The sequence below is a fragment of the Aphelocoma coerulescens genome, chromosome 22 (assembly GCF_041296385.1).
Source record: "Aphelocoma coerulescens isolate FSJ_1873_10779 chromosome 22, UR_Acoe_1.0, whole genome shotgun sequence".
NCBI classification, from domain to species: domain Eukaryota; kingdom Metazoa; phylum Chordata; class Aves; order Passeriformes; family Corvidae; genus Aphelocoma; species Aphelocoma coerulescens.
The window spans coordinates 1,569,932-1,588,970 of record NC_091035.1 but is presented as its reverse complement, the minus strand read 5'-3'; the positions used below and the strand labels follow the sequence as shown (position 1 = coordinate 1,588,970).

Sequence of the window (19,039 nt, the reverse complement as noted above, 5' to 3'; positions counted from 1 at the left end):
CCCAGTGTCCGTGGCACGGCCGGCCGCGGCTTCCCGTGACCACGGAGAGCCGGGAAACCCCAAAACACCTGGCAGAGGGACCTGCCAGAGCCACCACGGGATCAGCTCCACCACGGGACCTGCCAGAGCCACCACGGGGTCGCCTCCGGAGCGGGATCAGCCCCTCAGCCGCATTCCCAGGGGGAATTCCTGCTCGCTGCAGGACATGCTCATCCCTGCTGGATGGGGATAAAACCAGAAATAAAATAATGTGGTGCTAAGTGATCCAATATTGACATTTCCCGGGAGCTGCCAGCCCGGAGCTGGCGGCATTCCCGCAGCCAACAAAACCCTCGTCAGTGGCCAGGCTTGGGCCGCTCCAAAATCCTTTCTTTATGGAGGCTTTCCCAAAAAAACGGGACATAAACAGAAAAGGGGGAGCAGGGAAAGGGGTGGGAAGGGAGGAAGCCCCGAAGAGTTGTTTAGGAAAGGAAGGAAGAAAAAAAAATGGGAATAAAATGGACATTCACGGGGAAAATCCCGGCTATGAAAGGGCCTTTTAAGCTGGTGGAAAAACAGGAGCCGTGAGATAAAGCCAGGAAAAAATTCCCAATAAAGCCCCACTTTTAGCGGGATGGGGGAGATGTTGGAGGTGCTGCCCACCCCAAAACAGGCCCAGGATGGGTCAGACCCCCAAAATTTGGGAGGAGGGAGGAATCAGAGGTGCCGCCCTTCAAGGATGGGTCAAACCCCCAAAATTTGGGAGGAGGGAGATTCCAGAGGTGCTGCCCTTCCAGGATGGGTCAGACCCCCAAAATTCGGGATGAGAGAGGAATCAGAGGTGCTGCCCTTCCAAAAACAGCCCCAGGGTGGGTCAGACCCCCAAAATTCGGGATAGGGGAGATCCCAGAGGCGCTGCCCTTCCAGGATGGGTCAGACCCCCAAAATTCAGGATAGGGGAGATCCCAGAGGTGCTGCTCTTCCAGGACAGGTCAGACCCCCAAAATTCGGGATGAGGGAGGAATCAGAGGTGCTGCCCTTCAAGGATGGGTCAGACCCCCAAAATCTGGGATAGAAGGGACATTGGAGGTGCTGCGTGTCCACCAAGAGCTCCAGGATGGATCAGACCACCAAAATTCGGGATAGGGGAGATCCCAGAGGTGCTGCCCTTCCAAAAACAGCCCCAGGATGGGTCAGACCCCCAAAATTTGGGATAGGGGAGATCCTAGAGGTGCTGCCCTTCCAAAAACAGCCCCAGGATGGGTCAGATCCCCAAAATTTGGGATGAGGGAGGAATCAGAGGTGCTGCCCTTCCAGGACAGGTCAGACCCCCAAAATTTGGGATGAGGGAGATCCCAGAGGCGCTGCCCTTCCAGGACGGGTCAGCCCCCCAAAATTCGGGATAGGGGAGATCCCAGAGGTGCTGCCCTTCCAAAAACAGCCCCAGGGTGGGTCAGATCCCCAAAATTCTGGATAGGGGAGATCCCAGAGGCGCTGCCCTTCCATACAGCCCCCCAAAATTCGGGATAGGGGCAGCAGCCATGGGATCATCCTGGGGCCAGCAGCATTCCCGACCCTGGGAATAACATTGGATTTATTCTCAGCCCATACATTGAGCAAACACACCGGGGGGGCCGCTCCCCGCCCGCCGCCGCCGCCGCCTGAGCGATTCCAGGGCCCCGCCGAGGAGCCAAAACCATCCCGGAGGCGACAATTTGGGATTGTGCGAGCCCCGGGAAGGGCCGGGGGGAGCCCGGGGCCGTGTTTTCCCTCGGCCTCATTTTCACCTTCCCGATCCAAGATCAACAGGCGGCCGAAGGATTCCTGCCGGACACGAGCACACAGCGCCCTTGTTCCCGGAACGGGGGGATTTGGGGGATTTTTCCTTCTTTTTTTCTCTCCCTCGCCACGTCGGAATATCTGGGATTGAAGTCATGCGAGAGGGAGAGGGATGAGGATCCGCACCGAGGAGAAGATTCCCGGCCCATCCCAGGGTGTTGGAGTCGTCTCCATGGGGGCACAGAGGGTGTTTGGCAGCAGGGAGTCCCTAAATCCCAAAATCCCATATTTTGGGGGGGTTTTCCCATGGACTGGGGTCTGCAGTGTGGCTCTCTAAATCCCAAAATCCCATATTTTGGGTGGGTTTTCCCATGGACTGGGGTCTGCAGTGTGGCTCTCTAAATCCCAAAATCCCATATTTTGGGGGGGGTTTTCCCATGGACCGGGGTCTGCAGTGTCGCTCTCCAGCCTGGATAAATCCCAAAATCCCATATTTTGTGGGGTTTTCCCATGGACTGGGGTCTGCAGTGTGGCTCTCTAAATCCCTAAATCCCATATTTTGGGGGGGTTTTCCCATGGACCGGGGCCTGCAGTGTCGCTCTCCAGCCTGGATAAATTCCTAAATCCCACATTTTGTGTGGTTTTCCAACCCAGAAATCCCCAAGAAAGGAAAATGGGATGGAATGGGGGATGAAGGAGAAGGGGTTCACGCCCCTTTTTCAGGGATTTGCCCTAAATGGATGGATTTATCCCGGATCTGCCCTCGGAATGACCCCTTAATCCCAAACCCGGCCTAAGCCACGGACAAAGCACAATTCCAAGAGGAAAACCCAACAGCCGGAGGCTCCCAGGGCAGGAACAATTAAATAACCCCAATTTAATTATTATTAATTATTATAATCCCAAAACAACCCCTGGGTTTGGGGTTGCGGTTTCGTAACTCGGGAAAAGGAATTGGGAATCCTGGAACTCCCGGAGCCGGCACCTGGAGAGGGAGGGAGACGCTCTGGGATGGGGCTTCCAAAGGGGGGCGAGAATGGGTTTTGGGGTCGGGAATGTTGGGGGGGTCGGGAATGTCGGGGGGGGTTGGGACTGTTGGGTGGAGTTGGGGTTGATTTTTGGGGTCAGGAATGTTTTTTGGGGTCGGGAATGTTGGTAGGAGTCAGGAATGTTGGTGGGGGTCAGGAATGTTTTTGGGGTCAGGAACGCCAGTGGGGGTCGGGAATGTTGGTGGGGGTTGGGAATGTTCATTGGGGTTGGGAATGGGTTTTGGGGTTAGGAATGTTGGTGGGGGTAGGGAATGGTTTTTGGGGTCGGAAATAATTTTTGGGGTCAAGAATATTGGTTGGGGTCGGGAATGGCTTTTGGGGCTGGGAATATCAGTGGGAGTCAGGAATGCTGGTGGTGGTTGGGAATGCGTTTTGGGGTCGGGAATGCTTTTTGGGGTTGGGAATGCTTTTTGGGGTCGGGAATGCTTTTTGGGGTTGGGAATGGTTTTGGGGGTCGGGAATGCTTTTTGGGGTTGGGAATGTTGGTGGGGATCGGGAATGTTTTTGGGGTCAGAAATGTTTTTGGGGCTGGAATTGTTTTTTGGGGCTGGGAGTGCTGGTGGGGTCAGGAATGTTTTTGGGGTCAGGAACGCCAGTGGGGGTTGGGATTATTTTTTAGGGTCAGGAATGCTTTTTAGGATCAGGAACACCAGTGCGGGTTGGGAATGTCCGTTGGGGTTGGGAATGTTTTTTGGGGTCGGGAATGCCAGTGGATGTTGGGAATCCCGGTGGTGCCACGCGGGAGCGAGCCGCCTTCTCTTCACCATTCCCATATTCCAGGTACTCTCAAGGAGTACTCCCAGGTACTCGGGATCACCCCCAAATCCCTCCAGCTGCTCCCTGCCCTGCCACCGTTCCCATTCCAGCTCCCAGCGCTGATTCCCACCCGGGCAGGAGTGGGAGTTCATGCCAGTCCTCATCCCGGGATTTGGGATCAGAGGGAACACCCTGTGCCGGGGGCGTCTCCCGGGGTGTTTCCCTCTGGATGGCCGGGAAAGGGGTCACTGGTTATGGCCGAGGGTTTGGGGGTGGTGGGACCACCCCGGAGCCACCCTGGAATGTGCCAGGGGATGGATCCACCTGGAGAGGCTGGGAAAGGGGTGGGAGGTTTGGGATGAGCCCTGTGGGGTGGGAATGCTGGGGGATGTCCAAAGGAACACGGAGCCCGGGATGTGCAGCCCCCAGAGCCACCCCTGGTCCAACGGGTTCCGGTGGGATTTTGGGATGGTCAGGTTGTGGGATCGCATTCCAATGCGTTTTGGGGTGCTTGGGATGAGCCCTGTGGGGTGGGAATGCTGGGGAGGTGTCAGAGGGAATGGGGAGCCCGGGATGTGCAGCCTCCAGGACCACCCGCGATCCAATGGGTTCCAGTGGGATTTTGGGTGGCCTTTGTGCCGGAATTCCCAGGTTCCGGAGCAACATTCCAAGGGCTGTGGGGCGCTGGGATTTGGGATCGGCAGCGTTGGGAAGCGCAGGCTCCCGGCCCCTTCAAAGAGCCGCTTTCAAGTGCCGAGGGGAGATGGTATCACCTGGGAACGGGCAGGGCCGGGCCGCTCCCCCCGGGGCTGGGAGCTGCTCCCACGGGAGGGGGACACACGGGAGGGGGAAATGGGGGGGGACACGGGGGGAGGACACGGGATGGGGACACGGGGGGGACACGGGATGGGGACGTGGGATGGGGACGTGGGATGGGGACACGGGAGGGGGACACGGGAGGGGACACGGGGGGGACACGGGAGGGGGACACGGGAGGGGGACACGGGAGGGGGACACGGGATGGGGACACGGGAGGGGGGACACGGGGGGGGACACGGGAGGGGGGACACGGGGGGGGACACGGAAGGGGGACACGGGAGGGGACACGGGGGGGGACACGGGGGGGGACACGGGAGGGGGGACACGGGAGGGGGAAATGGGGGGTACGGGGGAGGACTCGGGATGAGGACACGGGATGGGGACGCGGGAGGGGGACACGGGATGGGGACACGGGATTTGGGTCACCACTGGCCGGATTTGGGTCACCACCGGCCGGATTTGGGTCACCAGCTCTGTCCCCAACGCTCTGTGGGGACACTCTGAGCCCCGTGCCCACAACACATCCCTCCCTCCCAAAGAAATCCAGGCTGAGCCCTGCGGAGTTTGGGATGACTGAGGCTGGGATCAGTGGGGTGAGAGCTCCATGGATTGCGGGATGACCAAGGGTGGGATCAGCAGGGTGGGATCAGCAGGGTGGGAACCCCATGGATTGCAGGATGACCAAGATCAGCAGATTTTGGGATGATCAGGACTGGGATCAGCAAGGTGGGTGCTCCATGGATTCCAGGATAACCAAGAGTGGGACCAGCCGATTCTGGGACGACCAAGGCTGGAATCAGTGGGATAAGAACCCCACGGATTCCAGGATGACCAAGGGTGGGATCAGCGGGGTGAGAACCCCACGGATTTCGGGATAACCAAGGATGGGATCAGCGGGGTGAGAACCCCACGGATTCCAGGATGACCGAGGGTGGGATCAGCGGGGTGAGAACCCCACGGATTCCAGGATAACCAAGGATGGGATCAGCGGGGTGAGAACCCCACGGATTTCGGGATGACCGAGGGTGGGATCAGCGGGGTGAGGGCTCTCTGGGTTTCGGGATGACCGCAGCTGGGATCAGCAGGGTGGTGGCCCCGCAGATTTCGGGATGACCAAGGCTGGGCTCAGCAGCAGCTCAGGATGACACAGGATGTGCTGGCAGGGGTTTGGCAATCCCGGAGTCATGGGGGGCAGGGAGGGGCATGGGGGGGCCTGGTCACTCCTGCCCCCTCCATGGGGGACACGGTCAGGGGGTGACACTGAGCTGGGGCTCCCCTGGGACTCTCCCCCCTCATGTGGGTGACACGGGGTGACCCCAGCCCAAAGTTCAGCCGTGGAGGGGGTGGGGGGATCCCCTGGGGACACCCGGGTGGCATCAGGGGGAGGGGCAGTGGCTGCACACCGGGGGGGGGCCACGGGGGTCCCGTGGGGGGCAGGGCCGTTTGTAGAGGAGGTTTGAGGCTCCGGGGGGACTTGGGGTCCCAGGGGAGTCCAGGAGCACCCAGGGCAGGGGCTCCAGGGCGATTGGGGGGTCCTGGGGGATTGATGGGGTCTGTGGGTGGTGGGTCCAAGGGGTCTTGGGGGGTTCAGGGAGTTTGAAATACCCGGGGGGGTCCCGTGGTCTCTGTGGTCTGGGGGTGCGGGTGGGTCTCTGGGGGGTGCAGGGCTGAGGGGCTGGGGGGTTCGGAGAACCCCGGGAGGGTCCCGGGGGGTCCCGTGGTGGAGTGGCCGAGGGGGTCCGGATGGTCCCGAGGAGGGGTGGTCCCGGATGGTCCCGGGTGGTCCCGGGTGGTTCCTGAGGGGTCCGGGGGAGTCCCGGGGTGTCCCGTGGGATCCCGGGGGGAGTGGTCCCGGATGGTCCCAGGGAGCTCCGGGGGGGTCCCGGGGGAAGAATCGCGGGTGGTCCCGGGGCGTTCCCGAGGGAGTCCCGAAGGGTGTTCGGGGGGGTCCCGCCGGAGTGTCCGGGGGGGGTCCCGGGTGGTTGGGTGGTCTCGGAGGGGGGCGGGGTCTCGCAGGGTGTCCGGGGGGGTCCCGAGGGGATCCCGTAGCGTGTCCGGGGGGAGGTCCCGCAGGGTGTCCGGGGCGGGTCCCGGGTGGTCTCGGGGAGAGGATCCCGCAGAGTGTCCGGGGCGGGTCCCCGGGGGATTCCCGAGGGGGTCCCGCAGGGTGTCCGGGCGGGTCCCGCAGGGTGTCCGGGCGGGTCCGGCGGTGCCGCTGCCCGCGCTGTCCCCGCCCCGGCCCGGCCGGTGCCGCCCATTTCCGCCGGGCGGAGCCGCCCCTCGGCCCCGCAGCGGCCCCGCCGCCAGCGCCCGCCCGGCCCGGCCCGGCCCCGCTCGCTCCGGTGCAGCCCCGCCATGGCGGGCGGCCCGGCCGCGCTCGCCCTCGGTACGTGCGGGGCGCGGGGGGCTCGGCCCGGGGGGCTCCGCGCCCCCAACCCCGGGCAGACCCCGCCGAGGGGGGAAGCGCCCGCGGCGCCCCCGGACCGGGGCGGTCCCGAGGGCTCGGAGGGTTCTGGGGGTGGGGTGTGGGGGTCGGCTCCGTGAATTGCGGTAACGCGGTGAAAACCCCATAAAAACCCCATAAAAATCCCCCGCGCGGGCGCTCCCGAAGTTCGTTCCCTGTGGGAAAGGCGCCTTCGCCGCGACGCGTGAGTACGGCCACGGTCAGACGCTTAATTAGGGCGGTTAATTAGGGCCCGGGGCTAATTAGAGTTGGTGGGGGGTGGGTGTCGGGGGGAAGGGGCAGCGGTGGGAACTGGGGGTGCTCCGGGCTGGAGCGGGGCGATGCGGGGACGGGACGGGACGGGATGGGACGGGACGGGAGCGGCACCGGGGATGCTCCCGGGGGAAGGATCCCGGTGCGGGTGGCTGGAGCCCGGCTGGCTTTGTCCCGCTGTCCCCGCCCGTGTCACCCGCAGCTCCGGGGGGTTCTATCCCGGTGGGAAAGCGGCGCTTTGGAGCGCTTGGATTCGGGAAAGCGGCTGGGCTTGGCCCCGCTCCAGCTCCCGGCGCTGCCGTTCTGGCTCCGGCACGGCCGCGGCGTGTCCCGGTCCCGCTCCTGCGCCGAGCGGCCCTCGGGGGGTCCGGGCGTCCCTCGGGGGGTCGGTGGCTCCGGCGGGGTGTCCCTTCTTCCTCGGCTCATCCAGAGCTCCCGTGTCCCTTTTCCTCCCTCCCTGCTCCTTCCCATTCCCGTGGCTCCGGGTCTCCCGGTGGTCGCGCAACCGGAGGGTTGAGCCGCGCCTTTCCCACCTGTCTGGGAACCCCAATCCCTGAAGATCCGGTTGGTCCCTGAGGCCGTGGAGGATCCCTGAAGCTCAGGTGGATCCCTGAAGCCCTGGTGGATCCCTGAAGCCGGCGCTGGCTGCTCCCGGTTCCCATCCCGGATCGGATCCGGGTGGGAGAGGAGCCCTGGATAAACCCCAGCGGATCGGAGCATCCCCTTGGGATGGCGGGGAAGGAAAGGGGGGACCCGTCGAGCTCCCCACACCTCCGGGATGGAGCCGAGCGGGAATGGGGCCGGGCGGATCCGGGGGGAAAGCTTGGAGCGGGGAACGAACCCCAGGGATAACGGGGAGCTGGGAGACGCCGTGGGGAGAGCCGGGGGCTGGGAATTAGCGGGATGGAGCTGCTGGAAGCGCGTTGGGAAGGCTTGGGAGCGCTTTGGAGAGTCGGGGGGCTCCTGCCGGGAGGCTGAGCTCAGGGGGGCTGGGCTGGCGGGGGCGATTCCCGAAAATCCCGGGGAACGGGGTGGGATGGGGCTGGAAAACCAAGCGGGGGAGGGGGGGAGGGTGGGTGGGTGCAGCCCCGCTCCGGGGCTCGGAGGCACCGAGGGTGTGGAGTGTCCGAGTGTCCAGGAGGTGTCCGGAGTCCCCACATCGGCCCAGGGGCTGGAAAACTGCGGCCAAGGGCCAAGGGTCAGGGATCGGGGATGAGGGCCGGGATCGGAGCCAGGATCGGGGATGAGGGCCGGGATCAGAGCCAGGATCAGGGATCGGGGATGAGGGCTGCGATCAGGGATCAGGGCCAGGATCAGGGCCAGGATCGGGGTCAGGATCGGGGATTGGGGATGAGGGCTGGGATCAGGGATCAGGGCCAGGATCAGGGCCAGGATCAGGGCCAGGATCGGGGATCGGGGATCAGGGCCGGGATCAGGGATGAGGGCCGGGATCAGGGATGAGGGCCAGGATCGGGGATGAGAGCCAGGATCGGGGATGAGAGCCAGGATCGGGGATGAGGGTCGGGATCAGGGATCAGGGCCAGGATCAGGGCCAGGATCAGGGATCAGGGCCAGGATCAGGGATCAGGGCCAGGATTGGGGATGAGGGCTGGGATCAAGGATGAGGGCTGGGATCAAGGATGAGGGCTGGGCTCTCCACCTGCCCACGGAGCGGAGCTTTGGGAAGAGGCACCGGAGCCGAGCGGGTCCCAGCCGGAGAGCGGAGGAGCCGGAATGCCGAGGGGATGGACGCCCACCCCATCCCACAGGATGGGCCATTTCCCAAAAAACCCCGGAGTGAGGTCGTGATCGGCACCAGTGGGGCCGGAGGACGAAGCCCCGGGGCAGGAAAAATGGGAAAAGCTGGGATGAGATGGGACTCCTGACTGGATTTCGGCGGGAGGAGAATCCTCGAGGTCTGCGAGGAAACCGAGGAGGCCGTGGAGGATCCCTGAAGCCGGGATGGATCCCTGAAGCTCCGGTGGATCCCTGAGGCCGTGGAGGATCCCTGAAGCCGGGATGGATCCCTGAGGCCATGGAGGATCCCTGAAGCTCTGGTGGATTCTTGAAGCTCTGGAGGAGGATCCCTGAAGTTCTGGTGGATCCCTGAAGCTGGGATGGATCCCTGAAGTTCCAGTGGATCCCTGAGGCCGTGGAGGATCCCTGAAGCCAGGATGGATCCCTGAAGTTCCAGTGGATCCCTGAGGCTGTGGAGGATCCCTGAAGCTCTGGTGGATTCTTGAAGCCGTAGAGGATCCCTGAAGCTCCGGTGGATCCCTGAAGCTCTGGTGGATTCTTGAAGCCGTAGAGGATCCCTGAAGCTCCGGTGGATCCCTGAGGCCATGGAGGATCCCTGAAGCTCTCGTGGATTCTTGAAGCCAGGGAGGATCCCTGAAGCTCCGGTGGATCCCTGAGGCTGTGGAGGATCCCTGAAGCCAGGATGGATCCCTGGGGCCGTGGAGGATCCCTGAAGCTCCAGTGGATCCCTGAGGCTGTGGAGGATCCCTGAAGCCAGGGAGCATCCCCAAAGCCCCAGTGGATCCCCGAGGCTCCGGTGGCGCCAGGATTTGCGGGATGTGCCGCCTCAGGCTCCGTCTCCCGCCCGCCGCCTTTTCCGCGCCGTTCGATCGAATCCGTGCGGGAAATTGGGTCAAATCCAGGGAAAACGGCCGCTGGCTCCGTGCCCTGGGAATGCTCCCAGCCGGGGGGGGCCCTCTGTCCCCACAAAGGGGCGGCTCAGGGGGGTCATTCCCGCCGAGACCCCCCCACCCGTTCTCCATCATTCCGCCCGCGCAGGGAATTCCTGCGCTTTCCTTAAAAACCTGGGAGCGGTTTTGGGAAGCCCGGCTCCTTCTGGGGCTCCCGCCGGGGTTTTGGGGTCAGGGTGCAGCTGACGCCGTGTGTCCGTCCCCGCAGGTGTCCTGCTGGCCGCGTGCCACGCGCTGGAGAACACCACGGCCGCCCAGAACGGTGAGTGAGAATTCCCGGGACATCCCGCCCCCCCTCTCTGTGGGATAACGGAGCCCTGGGTGGGATCCCGGCCCTTGATCCCCGTGGGAAAACCGGGAATGGTTTCCATCCCCAAAATAAAGGGGTTTGTCCCCAAAAGAAAGGGTTTCCAGCCCCAAAGGGATGCTGCGGCATCCCAGCCCTCTCCCTTGGGGGGATAAGGGGGCCCTGGGTGGGGTCCCGGCCCTTGATCCCCGTGGAAAACTGGGAGTGGTTTCCAGCCCCAAAAAAAAGGGGGTTGTCCCTAAAAGGAAGAGTTTCCAGCCCCACGAGGAAGAGTTTCCAGCCCCCCAAGGAAAAGGTTTCCAGCCCCACGAGGAAAAGGTTTCCAGCCCCAAAGGGAAGAGGTTTCCAGCCCCACGAGGAAAAGGTTTCCAGCCCCAAAGGGAAGAGGTTTCCAGCCCCCCAAGGAAAAGGTTTCCAGCCCTACAAGGAAAAGGTTTCCAGCCCCACGAGGAAAAGGTTTCCAGCCCCAAAGGGAAGAGGTTTCCAGCCCTACAAGGAAAAGGTTTCCAGCCCCCCAAGGAAAAGGTTTCCAGCCCCACGAGGAAAAGGTTTCCAGCCCTACAAGGAAAAGGTTTCCAGCCCCACGAGGAAAAGGTTTCCAGCCCCCCAAGGAAAAGGTTTCCAGCCCCACCAGGAAAGGAAAGGCTCTGTGGTGGGTGTTGTGCGTGCACATTGTTTTGGGGGGCAGAATTCCCAAAAGTCCCAGCTCAGGGACGCTCGGAGGTGCGTTCCCAGTGGGAAGCTGCGCTCCCAGCGGGAAGTGCCGTGCCTGACTCCAGAGCATCAATCGGCTCATTCATGGCAGGGCCACAGCGGCCGGGGCAGCCCCGGGCCCTGCAGAGCCACGAGAGCCTGGGCAGGGCCGGGGGCGGTGAGGGGAGACCTCCTCTGGGGCTGGAAACCCTCTCCTTGTGGGGCTGGAAACTCTCTCCTTGTGGGGCCAGAAACCCTTTCCTTGTGGGGCCAGAAACCCTTTCCTTTGGGGCCAGAAACCCTCTCCTTGTGGGGCCAGAAACCTTTTCCTTGTGGGGCCAGAAACCCTTTCCTTTGGGGCCAGAAACCCTCTCCTTGTGGGGCCAGAAACCCTTTCCTTTGGGGCCAAAAACCCTCTCCTTGTGGGGCCAGAAACCCTTTCCTCTGGGGCTGGAAACCCTCTCCCTTTGGGGCTGGAAACCCTCTCCCTTTGGGGCCAGAAACCCTTTCCTCTGGGGCCAGAAACCCTCCCCCTTTGGGGCTGGAAACCCTTTCCTTTGGGGCTGGAAACCCTCTCCTTGTGGGGCCAGAAACCCTTTCCTTTGGGGCCAAAAACCCTCACCTTGTGGGGCCAAAAACCCTCACCATGTGGGGCCGGAAACCCTCACCTTGTGGGGCCGGAAACCCTCTCCATGTGGGGCTGGAAACCCTTTCCTTTTGGGGCTGGAGCCCTCTCCTTGTGGGGCTGGAAACCTTCTCCTTGTGGGGCTGGAAACCCTCACCTTGTGGGGCCGGAAACCCTCTCCATGTGGGGCTGGAAACCCTTTCCTTTTGGGGCTGGAGCCCTCTCCTTGTGGGGCTGGAAACCTTCTCCTTGTGGGGCTGGAAACCCTCTCCTTGTGGGGCCGGAAACCCTCTCCATGTGGGGCTGGAAACCCTTTCCTTTTGGGGCTGGAGCCCTCTCCTTGTGGGGCTGGAGAATGGGATGGTTCCACAGCATTATTTGGGATGTGGGACCAGGAGGTTTCAGAGCAAAGTCCTGGGGCATTCCCGGCACCCCCAGGGTGCTGGCTGCTCCTTTCCCAATGGATTTGTGCCCAACCTCTCTTTTGGGGTGGAAAATCTCCCTCTTGGGGCAGAGAAATCTTTTGGGGTGGAAGAAATCCCTTCTGGGGCTGGAAAAGGAGATTGGGAAGCAATAATGGGAACGGTGCTGGGAGGCTTTAGAGCAAAACCCCACAGTAGCTCCTTTCCTGATGGATTTGTGCCCAACCTCCCTTTTGGGGTGGAAAATCTCCCTTTTGGGGTGGAAAATCTCCTTTTTGGGGTGGAAAATCTCCACAATCTCCCTTGTGGGGCCAGGAAATGTCCTTTTTTGGGGTGGACAATCTCCCTTTCGGGGTGGAAAAGGGGATGGCTCAACGGCATCGCTTGGGAGCAAAGCCCCGTGGCATTCCCGTCACCCCGAGGGTGCTGGCAGCCCCATTCCCGATGGGATCGTGCCCATCCCGGGGGCTGCAGGGCAGGGGCCGCTCCGAGGGGACCCTACAGGGACAGGGACGGATCTGTGGGGTGGGAGGAGGAGGAGGAGGAGGAGGAGGAAGCTGCAATGTGGGCGACAGCTGCGAGCGGGGCTGAGCGGGAGCCAGGACACTCCGGGATCGGGATGCACCGCAGGGATAGAGGGTCCCATCCGGGGGGGGCTGGCGGATTTGAGGGGTAAAACCCTAAAAAGGGGAGTTTTGTGGGGCTATTCCAGCGGCAGGGATCTGGGATAAATCCACCCCCAGGGATGGAGCTGTCGGGGGTTTCCCTGGAGAGGATTCCAGCGGTGATTCCCACCCCAAATCCCAGCTCCGAGCCCTCCTCAGAGCTGGGGACACGGGAGACATCCCGAGGATCCGGCAGCATTCCCACATCCGTGGGTTTAATGGGGTCAAATCCAGGGAAAACAGCTGCTGGGAATGCTCCAGGCCAGGGGGGAGCCCCTCTGTCCCCCCAAAAAGGGGCGGCTCAGGGAGGTCATTCCCACCGGGACCCCCCCCCCCCCCCCATTCTCCATCATTCCACCCGCACGGGGAATTCCTGCGCTTTCCTTAAAAAAACCTGGGAGCGGTTTTGGGATCCCCGGCTCCTTCTGGGGCGGCCACAAATCCACGGCGCAGGAACTGGAGGTGGCTTTGAAAGGGCAGCGATCGGATGTGCCTCGCTGCCGGGATCAGGATATTCCCTTCCCGCAGGATAATTCGAACCAGCGTGGGATGTAATGGGAAACAGGATCCCAAAAGCAGCCCCGGCCTGCTTTAGGGTTTAACTCTCTCCTCCTCCTTTTTAAGCTCTTTAGGAAATTCCTTTGGGATTATTTTCCCTGCTGGTTTGAGCAGGAGCTGCCTGGGCTCTGTCGGTGGCCGCTGGATTGTGTCCGACACGGCCATCCCAAATAATGTTGTTTGGGGATCCCAAAACCACGGGTTTGGTGTCCTGGGGATCCCAAAACCCCAGCTTTAGTGCCCAAAACCCCGGGTTTGGTGTCCTGGGGATCCCAAAACCCCGGCTTTAGTGCCCAAAACCCCGGGTTTGGTGTCCTGGGGATTCCAAAACCCCGGCTTTAGTGCCCAAAACCCCGGGTTTGGTATCCTGGGGATCCCAAAACCCCGGCTTTAGTGCCCAAAACCCCGGGTTTGGTATCCTGGGCCATCCCAGAACAGTGGGTTTGGTGTCCTGGGGATCCCAAAACCCCGGGTTTGGTGTCCTGGCCATCCCAGAACAGTGGGGTCGGTGTCCCAGGGATCCAAAAACCTGGGTTTGGTGTCCCGGAGATCCCTAAAAAGCTGGGTTTGGTGTCCCGGGGATCCCAAAACCCCAGCTCCCAAAAAAACTGGGTTTGGTGTCCTGGGGATTCCTAAAAAGCTGGGTTTGGTGTCCTGGTTATCCCAAAACCCCAGGTTTGGTGTCCTGGGGATCCCAAAAAAGCCAGGTTTGGTGTCCCAGGGATCCCAAAAGAGCTGGGTTTGGTGTCCCGGGGATCCCAAAACCCCGGCTTTGGTGCCCACAACCCTGGGTTTGGTGTCCTGGTGATCCCAAAAAAGCCAGGTTTGGTGCCCAAAACACTGGGTTTAGCATCCTGGGGATCCCAGAAAAGCCGGGTTTGGTGTCCTGGCGACCCCCAAGCACCGGGTTTGGTGTCCTGGTTATCCCAAAACCCCGGGTTTGGTGTCCTGGCGACCCCCAAGCACCAGGTTTGGTGTCCCGGGGATCCCAAAAAAGCCAGGTTTGGTGTCCTGGGGATCCCCGCTGGCCCTAAAGCCCAGCTGGGTTGGTGCCAGCCCAGGGGGATCCCAAAGCCGCCGTTCTCTCCCCGTTTTCCCGGCAGCTCCGGTGGCGGCGGCGGTGAGGTCCCACTTCCACGAGTGCCCCGACTCGCACCGGCAGTTCTGCTTCCACGGCACCTGCCGCTTCCTGGTGCAGGAGGACAAACCCGCCTGCGTGTGAGTGCCCACGAGCACCGGGGTGCTCCTGCTGGGAGCCCAAAGCAGCGGGGTCGGGGTCCTGGGCACCCCAAAGCACGGGGGTCAGGGTCCTGGGCATCCCAAAGCACTGGGGGTGCTCCTGCTGGGCATCCCAAAGCACCAGGGTGCTCATCCTGGGAGCCCAAAACACTGGGGTGCTCCTGCTGGGAGCCCAAAGCAGCGGGGTCGGGGTCCTGGGCACCCCAAAGCACCAGGGTCGGGGTCCTGGGCATCCCAAAACACCGGAGTGCTCATCCTGGGAGCCCAAAACACCGGGGTCCAGGTCCTGGGCATCCCAAAACACTGGGGTGCTCCTGCTGGGAGCCCAAAGCACCGGGGTCGGGGTCCAGGGCACCCCAAAGCACCGGGGGTGCTCCTGCTGGGCATCCCAAAACACCGGGGTCAGGGTCCTGGGCATCCCAAAGCACTGGGGGTGCTCCTGCTGGGCATCCCAAAACACCGGGGTGCTCCTGCTGGGCATCCCAAAGCAGCGGGGTCAGGGTCCTGGGCGTTCCAAAGCACTGGGGTGCTCCTGCTGGGCATCCCAAAACACCGGGGTGCTCCTGCTGGGCATCCCAAAGCAGCGGGGTCAGGGTCCTGGGCGTTCCAAAGCACTGGGGTGCTCATCCTGGGAGCCCAAAGCAGCAGGGTCGGGGTCCTGGGCATCCCAAAACACCGGGGAGCTCCTGCTGGGAGCCCAAAGCACTGGGTTTGGTGCCCAAAACACGGGGTGCTCCTCCTGGGCATCCCAAAGCACCGGGGTGCTCATCCTGGGAGCCCAAGACACCGGGGTCGGGGTCCAGGGCACCCCAAAACACCGGGGTGCTCCTGCTGGGCATCCCAGAACAGCCAGATCTGGTGTCCTGGGGATCCCAAAAACACCGGGTTTGGTGTCCCAGGAATCCCCCAAACACCAGGTTTGGCCACGCTCCTGGTGGGTCCTGGGCTGACCCTGATGTCCATCCCGTGTGTCCCTGTCCCGGGGTGACTCCCTGTCCCAGGATGATTCCCTGTCCCCCAGGTGTCACTGGGCTTTGTGGGGACACGCTGTGAGCACCCTGACCCGCTCCCTGTCCCCCAGGTGTCACTGGGGTTTGTGGGGACACACTGTGAGCACCCTGACCCGCTCCCTGTCCCCCAGGTGTCACTCAGGGTTTGTGGGGACACGCTGTGGGTGCACTGTGAGCACCCTGACCCGCTCCCTGTCCCCCAGGTGTCACTCAGGGTTTGTGGGGACACGCTGTGGGTGCACTGTGGGTGCCCTGACCCACTCCCTGTCCCCCAGGTGTCACTCAGGGTTTGTGGGGACACGCTGTGGGTGCACTGTGAGCACCCTGACCCGCTCCCTGTCCCCCAGGTGTCACTCGGGCTTTGTGGGGACACGCTGTGAGCACCCTGACCCGCTCCCTGTCCCCCAGGTGTCACTCAGGGTTTGTGGGGACACGCTGTGGGTGCACTGTGAGCACCCTGACCCGCTCCCTGTCCCCCAGGTGTCACTCAGGGTTTGTGGGGACACGCTGTGAGCACCCTGACCCGCTCCCTGTCCCCCAGGTGTCACTGGGGGTTTGTGGGGACACGCTGTGAGCACCCTGACCCGCTCCCTGTCCCCCAGGTGTCACTCAGGGTTTGTGGGGACACGCTGTGAGCACCCTGACCCGCTCCCTGTCCCCCAGGTGTCACTCAGGGTTTGTGGGGACACGCTGTGAGCACGCTGACCTGCTGGCCGTGGTGGCAGCCAACCAGAAGAAGCAGACGATCACGGCCCTGCTCGTGGTGGCCGTGGTGGCCTCGGCGCTGCTCGTCACCGTCTGCGTCCTGGTCCAGTGAGTGCCGGCCGGGAATTCCCGGGGGCATCCGGGGACAAGGGACCCCCTGACCCCAGCCCTGACCCCATCCCTGACCTGGCCCTGGCCCTGGCCCTGGCCCAGACCCCTGACCTGATCCCATTCCTGGCCTCAGCCCTGAACCTGTCCTCGACCCCATCCCGTCCCTGACCCCCATCCATGACCCAGTCCTTGGTACCATCCCTGACCCGGTCCCTGACCCTGGCCCCACCCTGTTCCTGTCCCTGACTCCATCCTGACCCCGTCCCATCCCGGTCCCTGTCCCCATCCCATCCTTGTCCCCATCCCATCTCATCCCCATCCCCATCCCCATCCCCATCCCCATCCCCATCCCCGTCCCTGTCCCCATCTCATCCCACCCCACCCCATCCCATCCCACCCCACCCCATCCCATCCCATCCCATCCCATCCCATCCCATCCCATCCCATCCCATCCCATCCCATCCCATCCCATCCCATCCCATCCCATCCCATCCCATCCCACCCCATCCCACCCCATCCCACCCCATCCCACCCCATCCCATCCCATCCCATCCCATCCCATCCCATCCCATCCCACCCCATCCCATCCCATCCCATCCCATCCCTGTCCCCACAGCTGCTGCCGCCTGCGGAGGCGCTGCCCCGGGTGGTGCCGGGAGCCCGGAGCCGGCCAGGACAAACCGGGGGGGCTGCTCAAGGGGGGAGCGTCCTGCTGCCACCCCGAGACAGGTGAGGGACACGGGGACACCTGGGGGTGGCACCTCCTGAGCCAGGTGAGGGACATGGGGACACCTGGGGGTGGCACCTCCTGCGCCAGGTCAGGGACAAGGGGACACCTGGGGGTGGCACCTCCTGAGCCAGGTGAGGGACACCGGGGGTGGCACCTCCTGAGCCAGGTGAGGGACATGGGGACACCCAGGGGTGGCACCTCCTGAGCCAGGTCAGGGACGCCCGGGGGTGGCACCTCCTGAGCCAGGTGAGGGACATGGGGACACCCAGGGGTGGCACCTCCTGAGCCAGGTCAGGGACACTGGGGGTGGCACCTCCTGAGCCAGGTCAGGGACACGGGGACACCTGGGGGTGGCACTTCCTGAGCCAGGTGAGGGACACCCGGGGGTGGCACCTCCTGAGCCAGGTGAGGGACACCCGGGGGTGGCACCTGCTGAGCCAGGTGAGGGACATGGGGACACCTGGGGGTGGCACCTCCTGTGCCAGGTGAGGGACACTGGGACACCTGAGGGTGGCACCTTCTGAGCCAGGTGAGGGACACCCGGGGGTGGCACCTTCTGAGCCAGGTGAGGGTCACCCAGGGGGTGGCACCTGCTGAGCCAGGTCAGGGACACGGGGACACCTGGGGGTGGCACCTCCTGTGCCAGGTGAGGGACACCGGGGGTGGCACCTCCTGAGCCAGGTGAGGGACACGGGGACACCGGGGGGTGGCACCTCCTGAGCCAGGTCAGGGACACCGGGGGTGGTACCTTCTGAGCCAGGTGAGGGACATGGGGAGTGGCACCTCCTGAGCCAGGTGAGGGACACGGGGACACCGGGGGGTGGCACCTTCTGCGCCAGGTGAGGGACAGCGGGGGTGGCACCTTCTGAGCCAGGTGAGGGACACGGGGACACCGGGGGGTGGCACCTCCTGAGCCAGGTCAGGGACAGCGGGGGTGGCACCTTCTGAGCCAGGTGAGGGACAAGGGGACACCCAGGGGTGGCACCTCCTGAGCCAGGTGAGGGACACGGGGGTCACTTGGGGGTGGCACCTCCTGCGCCAGGTGAGGGTCACCCAGGGGGTGGCACCTGCTGCTGTCCCCTGCCCGCTGGGGCCCCGGTGCCAGCGCCCGGGGCTGTGACCTCCTCCATTCCCACCCCACAGGTGTGTGACAGATCCGGGACCCCCGGGGACACCCCGAGAGCGGCCCCGCACCCCCATCCTCTCTTTGGGATCCTTTTTGGGGCCGTTTCCCCGTTTTCCCTCATTTTCCTCGGGACGCCGCGCGCCGCGGGAGCCGAGCCCCGAGTTTCCCCCTTGGCTTTTGGGTTGTTTTCCCGGGATTTTCACCCTCCCAGGAATTTGGGGTTTAAAGCAGAACCCCCGGCAGGATGTGGGGCTTTATTTTTCTACAGAGAAAAAAAACAAAACACCAACAAAAAAAAAAAACAACAAACAAAAAAAAACCCCAAAAAAACCCCAAAAAAAACCCAAAAAAATCAAAAAAACCCAAAAAAAACCCAAAAAAAACCAAAAAAAAAAAACCCAAACCCCAGCTCATTTTTTGGGGACAGATCCCAGCTTTTTATGAATAATTAATGATCATAAATCCTAGGAAACCTCCTCGGGCCAGAGCTCCAACCTCCAGCCCGGCCTTAATTCCCCCCATAGTCCTTTAACCAACCCGGAGCTTTTCCCTCTGTTTTGGGGCCGTTTTTGGGGTTTGTTGTTGGTTTTTTTTTTTTTTTAAAGTCATGGTTACTCTCATGTCTTCTGTATATGTTGCACTGAAAGTTAATATTTAATGTTTTAATTTATTTTGCGTGGTTTAAATTAATTTTGATTCCTATAAATATGTTCTTGTCATCGCCTGGTCTCGGGGCTTTGTTTGTTTTTATCCCCGTCCTAAAAAACCTGGATTTGAGGTGTTTAAGGGATATAAAAGGCAAATGTTTTTCAGGAAATTCGTGGTTTGGGGCTTTTTTGGGGGGGATATTTGGGAAGGAGATGCTGGATCCCACAGGTGGGAGTCGGGGGAATATCCCCAGGGATTGCCAAGCCCCATTTTTCCATGATTTCATCCCAAATTTTGAAGGTCTGATGCCCCAATAATGGATTCAGCCCCATTTTTCCATGATTTCATCCCAAATTTTTGAAGCCCCAATGTCCCAGTTTTGGGTTTAGCAGGT

The 19,039-nt window shown here is 62.3% G+C and overlaps 2 protein-coding genes across 2 annotated transcripts; one reads left to right on the top strand and one right to left on the bottom strand.

Moving 5' to 3' along the window:
* Positions 1–5,758: 5,758 nt before the first annotated feature.
* Positions 5,759–6,739, bottom strand: LOC138121615 (uncharacterized). Its single transcript, XM_069035309.1, has one exon. It carries the CDS (start codon positions 6,737–6,739, stop codon positions 5,759–5,761), a length of 981 nt encoding a protein of 326 aa, XP_068891410.1.
* Positions 6,687–18,718, top strand: TGFA (transforming growth factor alpha). Its single transcript, XM_069035398.1, has 6 exons — positions 6,687–6,768; positions 10,015–10,068; positions 14,180–14,294; positions 15,989–16,138; positions 16,758–16,870; positions 18,015–18,718. Exons 1-6 carry the CDS (start codon positions 6,738–6,740, stop codon positions 18,020–18,022), a joined length of 471 nt encoding a protein of 156 aa, XP_068891499.1. The 5' UTR covers positions 6,687–6,737; the 3' UTR covers positions 18,023–18,718.
* Positions 18,719–19,039: the final 321 nt, after the last annotated feature.